General features: G+C 41.7%; 1 protein-coding gene across 8 annotated transcripts in view; it reads right to left on the minus strand.

The window, feature by feature from the left end:
* LOC127568130 (endoplasmic reticulum membrane-associated RNA degradation protein-like) overlaps positions 1-16,152 on the minus strand; it is a 56,847-nt gene that overhangs the window by 20,630 nt on the left and 20,065 nt on the right. For 2 of the 8 annotated variants that reach the window (XM_052011490.1, XM_052011484.1), the window contains exons 1-7: positions 14,523-14,782; positions 12,461-12,652; positions 12,230-12,372; positions 9,184-9,285; positions 5,285-5,374; positions 4,999-5,096; positions 1,867-1,988 (exon numbers count right to left, since the gene is read on the minus strand). In XM_052011490.1, coding sequence (XP_051867450.1) covers positions 1,867-1,988; positions 4,999-5,096; positions 5,285-5,374; positions 9,184-9,285; positions 12,230-12,372; positions 12,461-12,629 — 724 coding nt within the window. In that variant the 5' untranslated portion in view covers positions 12,630-12,652; positions 14,523-14,782. Of the gene's footprint in view, positions 1-1,866; positions 1,989-4,998; positions 5,097-5,284; positions 5,375-9,183; positions 9,286-12,133; positions 12,373-12,460; positions 12,653-13,169; positions 13,243-14,522; positions 14,783-16,152 lie in introns of those variants that run through there. The other 6 variants (XM_052011485.1, XM_052011486.1, XM_052011488.1 and 3 more) reach the window with 6 other exon arrangements.

The raw sequence follows: 16,152 nt of genomic DNA on the forward strand, positions 1-16,152 counted from the left end.
CATCCCAAATACTTAGTCTCCACTTAGCTCGGATGTTGGCCAAAGGTTTGCACAAATCAAGGATGCTTTGAGCACATCAATGAATATATATGCACACACCAGTTTATGGCAGAATATATATTTTGAATATATAATTTGTCACATATAAATAGTCGATGGTTTGCCAGAGCTTATTATTTAAGGGAAGCAGTATGGTGTATATATGGGAAGGGAGTGTAATGCATGGTACAGTTGTACCAGACAGTACTTTTTAGTTTGACAATGCCTGCCTTCCAGAAAATTGCTTTCTTGATAACTCAGTCTAGTCCGAGTGGTAGTATTCCACAGCACAAAAAGAAACCCACAAACATTGTTGAACGAAAATGACAGCCATGTCAAAATCCAGTAGCTCAAGAGAAGGACGACTATGCACACAAAGTAAGCCCTAATTAAAAATGGCACTTTTAAAATGACCAGCAGGCTGGGGGAAAATCTGGAAATTTAACAGGTGCGGACATGGAAAGAAAAATTTGCAGGTTACAGTGGGGGAATTGGGACCAATTAAATATCTCTCTCAAAAAGAGAATATGTACATGATAGGTTCGAAGGTTCTCCTCTTTCTGCTCCAAGATTCTATAAATAAGTTATTTGCATGGCCATTAACAAATTGAAAACTCCCGCCTCCCAATTGTGTTGACTCCTTCATGGTGTTCCACAGATGCCATCTTTCTTGTACAATTTATGTTTCTCTTGTGAATGTTATCTCTGCTGCTATATGCCTGTGATGCTGCTGCAAGTAAGTTTTTAATTTCACCTGTGAACCTGCTTCAGTAAGAAAGCCCCATGTAGGCTTGGTTGCAGAATCATAACCTTAGCTCCCTCCAGTGGCTTGAATGGTTATTGCAGTGTCCAGTAATATCCTAACACATTGTAAACTGGTTCAGCTTGATATAGGTTAGCTGTAATGCTCAACTAGATTTATTTTTAATAACCAGGCACTTATTATTAGCTTTTTATGTCACATAAGCACTAGGGACTGGCGGTGTTGATTCGAGCATCGAGCATCCTCTAGAGAACTCTGGTTAGACCGCATTTAGAGTATTGCATGCAATTCTGGTCACCTCACTATAGGAAGGATGTTGAGGCTTTAGAGAGGGTGCAGAAGAGGTTTACCAGGATGCTGCCTGGATTAGAGGGCATGTGCTATTAGGAGAGGCTGGACAAACTTGGGCTCTTTCTCTGGAGCGGTGGAGGCTGAGGGGTGATCTGTTGGAAGTGTATAAAATTGAGGGGCATAGATAGGGTGGACAAGCAATATCTTTTTCCCTTTATTGAGCGATCCAATACCAGAGGGCATGCATTTAAGGTGAGAGGGGGTAGGTTCAGAAGAGAAGTGAGGGGTAAGTTTTTTTTACTCAGAGAGTGGTGGATGCCTGGAATGCGTTGCCTGATCAGGTGGTGGAGGCAAATTCATTGGGAGCTTTTAAGAGGGGCTTGGATGAGCAAATGAATGAGAGGAAAATGGAGGGATATGGGCATTCTGTAGGTGGGTGGGGGGGGGGGGAAGAGGAGGGATTAGCAATGTTGGTACAACATTGTGGGCCAAAGGGCCTGTTCTGTGCTGTATTGTTCTATGTTCTATGACAATAAACTTGACTTTGACTCTGTGTTACTGCCACCAAGTGGCCATTCTTTACGTGATGATGAACTACACTTCCCTCCCCATCCCTAATCAGAAGATGCTGCCACCTAGTGTTGCTGCAGGGGTCAGCTAATTGAGCACACACTTTGGAAGATGGGAGCATTCCCCATATTGACATCCTTTCCCTTCACTAGCTTGATACAGAGTTCCAAAATTAATTTCCTGCTTTACTTTGTGTTGCTTACCAGGAAATACAGCAAGTTCCTCTAGCTGTGTCAATCTGAAATAAGGTCGATGGAGCGGCATGGAATCCCTCGGCAGTATCTGCCCTAAACCAGCTGTAAGCAATAGCAGCATAGAGGTGTACCTAAGGATAATTAAACCACAATGAAACTCGTACATGTTTTAAATAAGTTATCAATATGCTTCAATAAAAAAAATTAGAAAATGTTGGTGATATTTTATCAGGCACATATGTAGACAACACAATGTAAAAAACATTTCATATGTGCTGGAGATACCACATTAAATAGTTTCAACTACATACAAAGAGGAAGAGGAATAGGGAGAAGAGATTAAGAGAAAGTCTGACCAGGTGGAAAGAAAGGGTAATTACATGATCTCAGAAACAAAATAATTACACGAGTTGTAGGCACGGTAATGTAGCAGTTAGTGTAATGCTTTACAGCGCCGGTAACCTGGGTTCAATTCTGGCCACTGTCTGTACGGAGTTTGTATGCTCTCCCCGTGTCTGCGTGGGTTTCCTCTGGGTGCTCCAATTTCCTCCCACATTCCAAACATGTACAGGTTAGAAAGTTGTGGGCACGCTATGTTGGCGCCGGAAGCGTGGTGACACTTGCGGGCTGCCTCCAGAACACTTTACGCAAAAGGATGCATTTCACTGTGTGTTTTGATGCACGTGACTAATAAAGATATCTTAACAGAAGGGACGATTGCATTTTCTTTTCCACTGAATGACAATGAAACTATATCTTCAGGAAATGTTTTGTGGAATCACCTTGTCCACTGTTTTTAATCTGATAACATTTTAGTAGTTCAGTGTTAAAACAGTGCTTCCATTATTGAATGGGAGCGTATTTTAGTAATATGATAGGTTTCAACGTGGTCAATAAGGAAAATCTTTAAAAGGTTAAAAATACTAATGATTCAGCATCAAGTACCCCAGTGTACTCCTGATATAGAAATGTGAATTTTGATTTAAATGAAAAAGAATGGCAAAACCTTGAATTCTGAATTACTACAAACATTAGAGATTGAAATATTTTGAATTTTAATTTGAAAGCACTTTTAAAAATGTAAGAAGAGGTGTATATTTATCCAAATTCCTTCCAAGCGTTCCCTTTCATTGGCATCAAAGGAGAAGCAGCCCATGTGCATGTTGTCCAGATCCAATTAGCTGACCCCTGCAGCATGTGCACTCATCAGGGTGTATTTGTGAAAAATATCATGAACAGCTGACTATAACTTAAAGATGTGTTTAGCAATAATTATGACAGATAACAGTATAAAAAAAATTCACCTGGATCTAAATGCACAAGCCCAAACTTTTTTTGTTGTGTTCTGCAGTGTCATACTCGTAAAAGTATTTTAGTACCAGATCTGTTGAAGTGTTAAAGAAGGCAGCTTATGGAGGAACAGTGCAAATCAGACATCTTCCAAATCTTCATACATAACCGCACATGCAGAATCTGGAAATTGCTGTCCATTTTACTTCAAAATAAAGGTGAGCACCACTAGGTTCACCACTATTCTTAATATGATATAGCAGTAATATATTGCTGCTGTAAATTATAAAACTGCACTCTTTTTATTCAGTTGACAGGATGTGGGTGTTGCTGGCGAGACCAGCATTGATAACCTATTCCTAGTTGTCTTTGAGAAGGTCAAGGGGTGCCTCGCATATCACAAATATAGCACCAAAACAAAAATAGATTTTATTTTAGATTTCTAGCAAATGCATTTTTTGGGGATTTTCGATATAGTACTGTATTTTAATTGTAATACTGGCATTACATTATGTAAAAAATACTTGTGACCTCAGACCCACTGTACACTGTTCCACCATCTGAGTACATCACTTCCCTTTTCATATGGGTCAGTGTCTTCCATCCCTCAGGCACACTCTTTAGAATATCAGCCCTGAACCCCTCTTTAAAAATCCCCCCAAAAACTTCTCATTAACCAAGTTTTAGTCACCACCACCTCAACCTGCATGGCTTCACGCTAGCCATTTGTTTGATGTGCCTATTTGGGAGGCTCCCCGTTTTCTTGCGTTAAAGTGCTATACAAACCCAGACTGCTGTATTTTTAGTAACAAACACTGCAAATCACAAATGGAATGAGTATGAAGCTGACTTCCAGAATCTCAGGAGTCATGGACATATAGTGGTTAAGTTACTGAACTATTAATTATTCTGATGATTCAGCACCTCGAATTTCAAATCCTAATAAAGGAAGCAGAGGAGTTTAAATTCAGCTAATTAAATAAAAGCCTAGAATTAAAGAAAATAGCTAGTTTCAGTAATGGTGACTACGAACCATCAGGCGGCAGTAAAACGCCATTTGTTTCACAGAATGTACAACACAGGGACAAGCCCCTTGGCCCACCATGTCTGCGCCCACCATGATGTCAATCTAACTAATCTCATATGCCTGTACTTAGGCTGTGTACCTCTACTCCCTGCCTGTTCAGGTATTTGTCTAAATGCCTCTTAAACATTGCTCTCATATCTGCTTCCATGACCTCCCCTGGCAGTGCATTCCAGACACCTACCACCCTCTGTATAAAGAAACTTGCCTTGCAAATCTTGTTTAAAAACATTCTTCCTCTCATTTTAGAGCTATGCCCTCTAGTATTTGACATTTCCACCCCAGGAAAAAGACTATCTACCCTATGCCTCTCGATTTTATATAATCGAGTCAGGAGGCCCTCAGCCTTCGATGCTCCAGAGAAGACAATCCAAGTTTGCCCAACCTCTTCTCATAGCTAATACTCTCCAATCCAGGCAACATCCTGGGAAACCTCTTCTGAACCCTCTGCAAAATCTCCACATCCTTCCTGTAATGTGGTGACCGGAACTGCCCAGTAGTCTTAATGTCACCTAACTGAAGTTTTATGCAACTGCAACATGACTCCCTGATTTTTGTACTCAATCCCCCAACCAATGAAGGCCTTCTTTACCATCGTATCCACTTGTGTTTATTAATAGTCTTTGGGGGATAAAAATCTGCCTGCTTGAATTGTGTCCAGTTTGTAATTCCTCTATTCTCAGAGTTATTACAGATGAGCATTAAATGCCAGCCTTGCTAGCAACACTCACATCCCCCATCAAAAATTTATACAAAAAAATCCTTACATGGGTGGGATTTCTGCAGGAGCTGCAAATCCATGCCACAAGATGTTGCGGATATTTAAGCTTTGAGGTGACCCCAGGAACACACGCAGAACATTCATCTGCATTTGAGCAACACAAAGCATTAATTTACTACAATATGAGCTAATGCACACATCATACTGAGCATTAATACCAATCAGGCAAAGTTAACAGACTTGACATTTGCATTCCTGGTTGGAGAAAAAAAAACTTGCTTGTTTACTGGTGAAGTAAGAACATCAGCATGAAGCAAAAAATACATTCTTACCGCATTTTGCCCAAACACTGTAGCCAGCTCTCGTGAGGCCAACAGGTCTCTCAGGAGAAAAGGACAATCTTTGCCAATCATGAGAAATACCTAATACACAAGAAAAGCATCTTGATATCAATATTCATTCTTAGAAATGATATCTATCCAGAACATATCTGCAGCTGAATCTTTCATTTGAATTGACCCAAGTGGCAGATGTTTAGTCACCCCTAAAAATTGTGATATTGTCTCACAAATGAGATTCCTCAGTTCACATACACAGATCTCTTGATTCCAAAAGAACAAAACTTCACATCATTTCTTTGCCCAACACTGATACTCACATGCTGGGTACCAAGGAGTAACAGACAAAACAAAATTATAAATTTGAGAATAAACCCCACTTTTTGAACCATAAGCTTATACAGAAGGAATTTCTAGAGAAGACCCATCTCCAATGTTAATTGCTTCTCAATTGTTGGGCTTGCCTTCTGCTGCCAAGGCCATAAACTTTCAGCATTGCAACTTCATATGTCCCTTCTTTCCTCTCTCAACTTTGCCTCCCTCCTTTAAATTGTTCCTGAAAACTCTACCACTTTGACCAAGCTTTTGGTTACCGGTTTCAGTACTTCCATGTGTGCCATGTGTCAAATCCGCACATCTGTGAAGCAGAGTGGGGTATTTTACCACTTCAACAATCCTGGATGCAAATTATTGCAGTGAAGCAGTTTAACAGGGCCACTCTACAACCTACTTCCAGCTTCCTGTCCTTCCCAAACATCATTTATTTCTGATATGGCACGTATTAACTCCAGCCTCTCAGACAACCTTGACCCACTGCAATTCGCCTACTGCCAAAACAGGTCTCTACGGCAGACGCCATCTCCCTAGCCCTACACTCATCTCTGGAGCAGCTGGACAGTAAAGATACCTATGTTAGACTATTGATTATTGACTACAGTTCCGCCTTCAATACTATAATTCCAAGCAAACTAGTCTCCAAACTCTGAGACCTGGGACTCAACACCTCCCTTTGCAACTGGATCCTTGCCTTCCTAACCAACAGATCGTAATCAGTAAGGATAGGCAGCAACACCTCTGACATGATTATCCTCAACACTGGTGCCCCACAATGCTGCGTCCTCAACCCCATACTCTACTTCCTATACACTCAAGACTGTGTGGCCAGATTCTGGTCTAACTCCATCTTGAAGTTTGCAGATGATAACACCATAGTGGGCCGGATCTTAAGTAACGATGAGTCGGAGTACAGGAAGGAGATAGAGAGGATAGTGGAATGGCGTCATGACAACATCCTTTCCCTCAATGCCAGCAAAACAGAAGAGCTAACCATTGACTTCAGGAAGTGGGTGGGGAGCTGGGGGTGCCCTTGCTCCTATTTACATCAATGGTGCTGAGGTCGAGAGGGTTGAAAGCTTCAAGTTCCTCGGAGTGAACATCACCAATAGTCTGTCTTGGTCCAACCATGTAGACACAACTGCCAAGAAAGCACACCAGGTCCTCTACTTCCTTAGGAGGCTAAAGAAGTTTGGCATGTCCCCTTTGACCCTAACCAATTTTTAATCGATGCACCATAGCAAGCATCCTATCAGAATGCATCACAGCTTGGTATGGCAACTGCTCTGCCCGGGACCGCAAGAAACTGCAAAGAAATGTGGACACAGCTCAGTACATCTCGGAGACCAGCCTCCCCTCCATGGACTCTTTCTGTACTTCTCGCTGCCTCAGTAAAGCAACCAGCATAGTCAAAGACCTCACCCACCCCAGACATTCTCTTTTCTCCCTCATCCTATTGGATAGAAGATACAAAAGCCTGAAAGCACGCACCACCAGGCTCAAGAACATCTTCTATTCTGCTGTTACAAGACTATTGAATGGTTCCTTAGTACAATAAAATGGACTCTTGACCTCACAATCTACCTTGCTACGACCTTGCACCTTATTGTCTGCCTGCACTGCACTTTCTCTGTAACTGTAACACTTTTATTCTACACTGGTGTTGTTTTACCTTGTACAACCTCAATGTACTGTTGTAATGAATTGATCTGTATGAACACTACGCAAGGCAAGTTTTTCCACTGTACCTCAGTACATGTCACAATAATAAACCAATTTACCAATATTCAGATCCTAATCCATGTTAACCTGCAGCCTTATCTCTGTAAAAATCTATCAGATTATATTTACTGTATTTCCATTGGTGCTCTCATCTGTCATTTCAAATGCTAAGTATACTGAGATACAGAGCCGATAGTTTTGTTTCTTTTGAACCTCTAGCTTTATGTACTGATTTAGTTGTTGATTTGTACTCTATCCTTTGTGACAATCCATTTATCATTTCCTTTAACATCCTTCTCTGTAGCCTTATCACTACTCTTTTTCCAAAGTGTTCAGTTTTTTTTGAACTGGAGAATAAAGAGAATAAAATGGCATTTTTAAAAATTTACGTACTTGTATCTTTCAGTTCTTGTGTTATGTAATAATTAGAAACCTTAAAACAAAAGTTCACTTGTATGTGACACTTCTTCCACTGCCACCCGAGTATTTGGCCTGGGAGTTGCTTCAAAATTTCTATCCATTTATACACATTGCCTGCAGGTCAGCATTTATCACCCATTCCAACTGCTCTTCAACTGGGCCATGTCAAGAGGACGTTAAACAAATCACATGTAGGTAAAGATTTCAGCCCAATAAAAAGCATTAGTGAATCTGATATAGTCATAATAACCTATCATAATTCCAGATTTAATTAATTGACTCAATTCCAACTCCCCAGCTTCCACACAGGGCTTTGAACATGCATCTCCAAATTACCAGTTGAACAACATAACCACTGTAATATTGTGGTTTTGTAGGTTATCTGCAAAGGGCCATCAAGGATGCTTGTACTATGGAATCAATTGACTCAGAGGCAAGCTTCTTAAAACACGCATGTTTTTCATAACATATCAACTGGTTTCCAGAACAATGTTCATTACCAGTACATGGAGACATGGATTCAAATTTACCTATGAATCAGTGAAGATATCACCTACACATAGGTGACAAGCGTATGAAATAGGAAATGGGGAGCATAATTATACATTTAAAAATGATGCATAAATGCTATACAACTAGATAGACTGAAGGGAGGGAATTGAGACACAAATTAGCTTGATGTTTGGAACTGCCAAGATGGTTGGCGATGGTAGATACCACTCCTATACAGGGCTATGTTAATTAATGAAAGTTCATGATTTATGGAGGAGAAGGAGTTACTTTTGGCATATACCTGGTGATGCCTCACAAATAAGAGTGGCTTGTTTGATATTACTTCACTGTCTTTGAGCCAAGAAATTCACCATATTCCTTTCCACAATATCATATTCCCCAGGCAGCTGGCATGATTAGTATTGTATGGGACGTTGCAACAGATCTGAGGACTGTGTAGCATAATGATTGTATAACTGAATTAACAATCGGGGTTTGAACTAATTCACAAGTTCAATGTTCTATATCTATGTTCTATCCTACCATTAATTTCCTTAGGGAGTGAAATCTATTCACATTATGTGTTCTGGCCTACTTGCAACCTCTGACCCACTGCAATGTTTGTTTTTTTTAAAATTTGTTCTTTTTTTAACTTTTTAAAATTTGTCTTCCCACTGCAACATAATTAAATCTTAATTAGCTTCTGAAATGGTCCAATATCTCACTTAGTTCAAAAGGCAAATAGGGATGGGGAATAAGTGATGGCCTTGTGAACAAACACACATTTCCTTTGAATGACTAACAGAATAAACATAAAGAGGCCCAAAGTCTTTCTCAACCCTTTAATTTGCACCCTGGCTGGAGAAACTAGAAGTACTTTCATCCCCCACCATAGAAAAACAAGGTAACATTGCCATTTTACTTACATTGCCCAAAGCTCGTTCCAGGTATGCTGTTAATTTCATCAACCCAAGAGCTATGGTTGTGTGTTGCGAACTCTTGATGGCTTCAAACACTTCAATAAACAACTGAAATCATGAAGAAACAAGCAGTTTTGATGAACTTTTAATGAAATAACAAGAATATGATATGTGTGGGTGCAACTACTTGCATTACATATAGAAACAGAGCAGAAAGTGGTGAATATTTTTCTACGGGGAGAAAGCTATAAGAGGGTATCAAATTTCAACAATCAGCCATGATCACATTGAATACTGACTCGAAAGGCCGAATAAGAACAGAAGTAGGAGCAGTCGAAGGCCAGCCCACCCCACCCCACAAGCCTGCCCCACCACTCAACATAATCATGGCTGACCTGCCCCAGGGCTCATCTTCTCTTCTGTTCAGCTCCCCATAACCCTCCATTCCCTTATCTTTCAAAAAGATTATCCACTTTTTTTTGTTTTAAAATAACCCCAATGATCTAGCCTGCACAACCCTCTGGGGTAGAGGGTCCCAGAGATTCACTGCCTTTTGCAAGTAGAAGCCCCTATGCAACTCAGTTTTAAATGACTGTCCCCTTGCTTGAGATTCTCCCACATTTGGAAACATTTCAACATCTACCCTCTCATACCCCACCCCAACAGGACTTTATGTTTCAATAAGATGACCCCTTATTCTACTAAACTCTAAAGAATATAGATCTAATTTCTTTAAATATTTTTGATAGGGCAATCCTCTCATCCCAGGAGTTAGCCTGGTGAATTGCTCTTGGACTTCCTCTAATGCCACTGTATCCTTACTTAAATAAAAGGGATTAAAATTGTGCTCTGGATGTGGCTTCAAATGTAACAATGCTTCCCCATTTCTAAACTTTAGCACTCTTGGAATAAAACCCAATATGCTATTTGCTTTCCTAACCATTGCTGCACCTGCTTGCCAGCTTTTAGCATTTTGTACTTCTGTACTTTACACGTCCATAATCTTTCTCCATTAGATAACAGTCTGCCTTTAGATTCCTCTTACTCAATTGCATTACCTCACACTTGCCCCAGATTAAACTTCATTTGCCAAGAATAGCTGACGCCTGCTCCTGTTTTCCTGTTTCTATATTCTATGAATTATTTGGCTTGTTGGTAGAGCAATCCTATCAATCCACTCCTGCTCCCCCCCTTAACTACACATGGCATTTATTCAAATCTCTTGAGATTCATGCTATTGAGTCTGCTTCCACTACCTTCTGAGACGGTGCATTACAAGTTGTAATTATCGGCTGCATGGAAAGTGTCTCCACATTTCCACTCCTACGAACCCCACCCTTCTGCATCCAAACGGTCACTCTTTCAGAATCCTGTATGTTTGGATGGAATCACTTCTCATTTTCATAGAATCATAGAAACCTACTGCACAGAAACAGACCCTTACAGCCCACCTCATCTATGCCTATCTAAGCTGATCCCATTTGCCCACTTTAGACCCATATCCTATTCAAGTACCTGGCCAAATGCCTTTTAGATGATGTAGAAGTATCTGCCTCCACTACCTCCTCTGGCAGCTCGTTCCAAATATTCACCAGCTTTTGTGTGAAAAACTTGCCCCTCAATGTCTCCCCTCTCACCTTAAACCTGTGCTTTGTAGTTCTAGATTCCCCTGCCCTGGAAAAAGATTCTGACTATCTACCCTACTTACAACCCTCAATTTTTCTAAACCTCTAAAAGGTCACCCTACATTCCAATGAGAACAAATCCAGCCCATCCAGTCTCTGTTTATAACTACAGCCCTCCATTCCAGGGAACATCCGGGCAAGTCTCTTCTGCACTCTCTATTGCCACCACATCCTCCTTGACCTCCCAAAGTGTATTACCTCACACTGTCTAGATTAAATTTCATCTGCCACTGCTCCATGTAAATGTAACTCAATGTAACTGCACTGTGTAATGAATTGACCTGTACGATCGGTATGCAAGACAAGTTTTTCACTGTACCTCGGTACAAGTGACAATAATCAATTAATACCAATACCAACCAAACCTTACAAGTCTTGCTAAAGAAGAAGCAGATTTATGTTTCCCCTGGCTGGTGTCTAGAACCAAGGCTGTAGTCTCAAAATAAGGGTTCAACCAGTTTGCAAGAAACTGCAGAGAGTTGTGGACACAGCTCAGCACATCACAGAAACCAGCCTCCCCTCCATGGACTCTATACTTCTCGCTGCCTTGGTAAAGCAGCCAACATAATCAAAGACCCCACCCAACCGGGACATTCTCTCTCCTTCCCTCTCCCATCAGGCAGAAGATACAAAAGCCTGAAAGCGCATACCACCAGGCTCAAGAACAGCTTCTATCCCATTGTTATAAGACTATTGAATGATTCCCTAGTAGGAAAAGATGGACTCTTGACCTCACAATCTACCTTGTTATGACCTTGCACCTTATCGTCTGCCTGCACTTTCTCTGTAGCTGTTACACTTTATTCTGAATTCTGTTATTGTGTTAGTTTCTACTCCTTCAATACACTGTGTAATGAATTGATCTGTATAAACTGCATGCAAGACAAGTTTTTCCACTGCACCTTGGTACAAGTGACAATACTAAACCAATACCAATTCCACCCAATCTTCCATCTGATTTATGTCCTGTTGTATCTTTTCTGTATTCCAGCAAATGTAGGCCAAAGCTAATCTCTGTTTAAAGGATCCATCCTATGGAATCAAAGGAATTCCCTTAGAAGAGTAAAAAAAAGTACTATTCAGGAAGTGGATTCTAAACTTAAAATGGTGCCTGTCCTCTGCCAATTTTTCCAACTGTTCTTTTATCATCAACCACAATCCAACAGCTCAAGTAGGATATAGGGTAAAAAGAAACCATCACATTGATACAAGTTAATAGTCTGAATAACCCAGGAAAGCAAGAAATTGAATCGGGAAAGCAAAGGGCTTACCTACAAATACATTGTAGTTCAGCTAACAGGAGATACTGATATTCGAAAGCAGTCATTTAGACTGAAAATATTACCAAGTTAATTTGTTGACTCTACCTCTGTGTTGTTTGTCCATATAAACCAAACACCATACTGGTCATTGAACTGTTTTGTGCTGAGTGAGAGTAGATATGAATGGACAGTTTTACATACAGGTCCCAGTAGCCTCACACTTTCTGCATAATCCAGATCATGCTCTTCTGTAACAATAAATAGAATTGAATCATCATAATTTTCTCAGTGTCATTACAAAATTTCACATGAATTCTAAAATATGCACAAGGCTACCTGTGTCTGACATGCGTAGGTTGGATGTAATAGCCTCCCAGCAGATTTGCCCAGATACAGTCACAATGTGGTCCAGATCTGCATGATCCACCCTTTCCAACCCAAGGCGGCAGACTATATGATGTACTGGTTCAGAAAGGCAGGTGGTTATCTGCTCAGTAGTTGTCATTTGGAGCCAACTGTATGTTTTATCTTTCAAAAGAACATTTAATAAACATTGACTTAGTTTGCGTGAAGGGTGAAAAGACCAATATTTCCCCTTCTCAACATTGCAACACAGAACTGAGCACTTAATACAGCAGGTCTATACCAGGCAAAGAAGCAAAACAAGTTTACATTTCTCTACTGTTCTTCACAGCCTTGGGTCATCTCAAAATACTTTAAGCCAACAGCTTACTCTTGAAATTGATCTCTGTGGTTTGGCAAATGATGCATCTAATTTTTCACAAAGCAAATTCCCAAAACCAGTAATAACCAAATAATTTTGGGATAAACATTGGCAAGCACAGCTGGGATAATTCCCTGCTCTCCTTTGAAATGATGCAATGAAATCTTTATATCCCACCACACCTCCAATATCATTGAGAGAGGAGTCAAGGCCTAAGTTTAATGCTTCTTCCTTGAGGTAGTACTTTCCCAACACTGCTGTGAATGGTTAGTCTGTGCTCAATCCCCTGCACTGGGATGGATCCACAAATATCCAACCCACCTTCAAGAATCACAGCCGAACTTTGCTCACTGAACCTCTTGGTGAACACATTCCCCCTCCCCCTTCTTTAGGTCTGTAAAATAAAAGGGAATCAGGCAAAGTGGAAATAATTAAATAATTCCCACATAAATCAGAATTAGTAACCACACTGCTTCAAGTGACAGGGAAATTGTGTTAGTGTCATCTGCTGTTTGAATACTTTCTCAGTAAATTTACTTCATTTATTGTGCAATATCTGGTTTGATGTAGGATGCACATGGATTTAAGCTCTAGCTGATGCAGGGTTGCCAATAAATGCAGTTCAACATTCCACAGTATTCACTGATCCAAACATCAGGATACCCAATACCAAGACACAAGACTGGAGTCCCCCCCTGCCCTCTACATTTACAACCAGCTGGTAATATTATCATCAGCTGTATAGAAGTCCTGACAGGATTTTTTTTTTAAAAAATGACAACAAACCAGATTTCCATACTCTGTAGTGACAGGCTTTTGAGGTTGAGAGATTACAGTAATCAATGTAACAGCTTACAGTAGGCTACCCCTCCTTACAGAGTTGAACTATCCATATGTTCAAGACCGTCTCAGTAGCCAATCCACCAAAGATGCAATAAGATACGACTCCCAGTGTATGATCAGAGATGGATACTTAAACTCTACTCTTGCCCTCACATTTGAGCATTTTCTCCCTCAACTCCATTTATCCTATCCACTGCCTGCACGTTAAAACTAACTTGTTTTCTCTTGTCCAGTTCTGATGAAGGGTTGTCTAATCTAGTGAGTGTTTCCAATATATTCAATTTTCAGCATCTGCTGGTTTTGAAATTTTGTTTTGTGTACAATGTTCCAGCTGGTTGAAATAAATAAACAGATAGAAGCCACTTTCATTAGTGAATAGTTCAAGGACAGAGGAACATAGATTATAATTTCCTGGGCAAAAGATACAAAAATAACATTTTTGTTTTACTCAGTTATGATCTGTAGGTCTCACTGAAACAGAATCAATTAGGGGTTTCAAAAAGGGAATCAGATAGGAAAATGAGAGATAATTTATTGAACTATAGGAAAGAACTAGAGATTTTGACTGAAAGTTAGCAAGTTCTATAGGAATTGGCAATAGACTCCATGGGTGACTTCTCTTCCATCACAATCTGTAATTCCAAAATAAATAGAAATCTAACTGTTGGAAATATTAAAGAGAGGGTAGGAAATATTCTGGAAGCCGAGCAATAAGCACAGAGAGAAGGAAAGTTAACATTCTTGATAGAAAAGCTTTCGTTACAATTAGGAAGGGTGAGAAGTGCACAACTTTACAGATGCAAATGAGGGTGAAGGAAGAATAACACGGACCTGAAAACAAGCACCAGGTGTTTCAGTCGGTATCCTCAGATAACATGACCCTGTTGGTCAGATACAGCTACCAATGGACGGTGATTACAGCATCTTCCCTGCAGCGTGAGACTTGCCATTGATAGTGTCTCCAGAGCTGACAACCGGGTGGGAAACCTCCGGCCCACTGCCGTGACCGAGCTCCAGCGCTCACGGCCGCAAGGAAACACCACCGCACTTAAGCGCTGCCACTCCATTGGACACCCGCTCCTCCGCAAGAGCCAATCAGCCGACAACCCAATCACCTCCAGCTCTTTGCCACGGCGTGTCCTTTGATTGATGTCTAACGGGGCGGGGAAATTGTGGCGTCATAGATCACGTGATCTGGTTACGCTCCACGCCTTACCACTCACGCCATTGGTCCAACGATTTTGGCGGGTGGACAACGTCACGTGCTGCCGGCAATTTTTCAAACAGGGAAACCAGTAACGGCCACCGGCTGAGCGGGCGGATGGAGGACGAGAAGGAGCACCAAGAAGATGTGTTCGGAGAGTCGGAGGGCATCGTGGAACTGGACGAGTTCAAGGCCGACGTACCCCTGGGCCGGATGGGGCTGCCGATCCGCTCCAGGACGTCGAGGACGTCGAGGGCGTCGGCGACGGGCTCCCAGAGTGGGAGGCCGAGCGGACGAACTCGCAGGTCCAGTGTGTTCGAGGAGAACGCGGTACGGAGCGGGCCCGCCCCCTGCGCGGCTGGAGACCTCCATGCCTCACCCTCGGCCGTCCATCATCACCAAGCCCCGCCTTCCGGCGGTCACATGCCCAGACACTCATCCGATTGGATGGCTTGGCAGGAGGCTAGGTGTGACCACGTGACCTCCCGTGGGGAGTGGGACAGCACAGAAACAGGCTCTTCGGCCCACTCCGTCCCTGCTGCCCGTTGCACCTATCTACACTAATCCCAATTGCATGCATTAGGCCTGTGGCCTTCAGCTTTGGCGATTCAAGTATCTGTCTAGTTGCTTCTTAAATGTCTTTCTGCCTCCACTGCTTCCATTTCCTTGGAGAGGGCTGGCAGTCAATAATTACATATGGAGTAATACAGCATGGAAGCAGGCCCTTTACCCCAACTGGTCCATGCCGACCACAGCATCCTCTCTCCTAGTGCCAGTTGCCTGTGTTCAAACCATAACCCTCCAAGCCCCTCCCCTCAAAGTACCTTTCCAAATGCCTCTTAAATGTCGCAATTGTACCCGCCTCAACCACTTCCTCTGGCAGCTCATTTGAGGTACTCACCACCCTCTGTGTAAAGAAATTACCTCTCAGGTCACTTTTAAATTTCTCTTGTATCTGTGCCCTCCAGTTATGGACTCCCCAGCCCCGGGGACAAGACTGACCCTCCACCTTATCTATACCCCTCATGATTTTATAAACTTCCAATGCGGTCACCCCTCATTCTCCTACGCTCCAAGGAATAAAGATCCAGAGTGGCCAACCTCTCCGTATAACTCAGGCCCTCTAGCATCCTCATAAATCTCTTCTGCACCCTCACAATGTCTGTCCTACCAGCAGGATGACCAAAACTGTGCACAATTTTCCAAATGCAGCCTTACCAACAATTCGTATAATTGCAACATAATGTCCCAACTCCT

The sequence above is a fragment of the Pristis pectinata genome, chromosome 3, assembly GCF_009764475.1.
Source record: "Pristis pectinata isolate sPriPec2 chromosome 3, sPriPec2.1.pri, whole genome shotgun sequence".
In the NCBI taxonomy this organism is placed as follows: Eukaryota; Metazoa; Chordata; class Chondrichthyes; order Rhinopristiformes; family Pristidae; genus Pristis; species Pristis pectinata.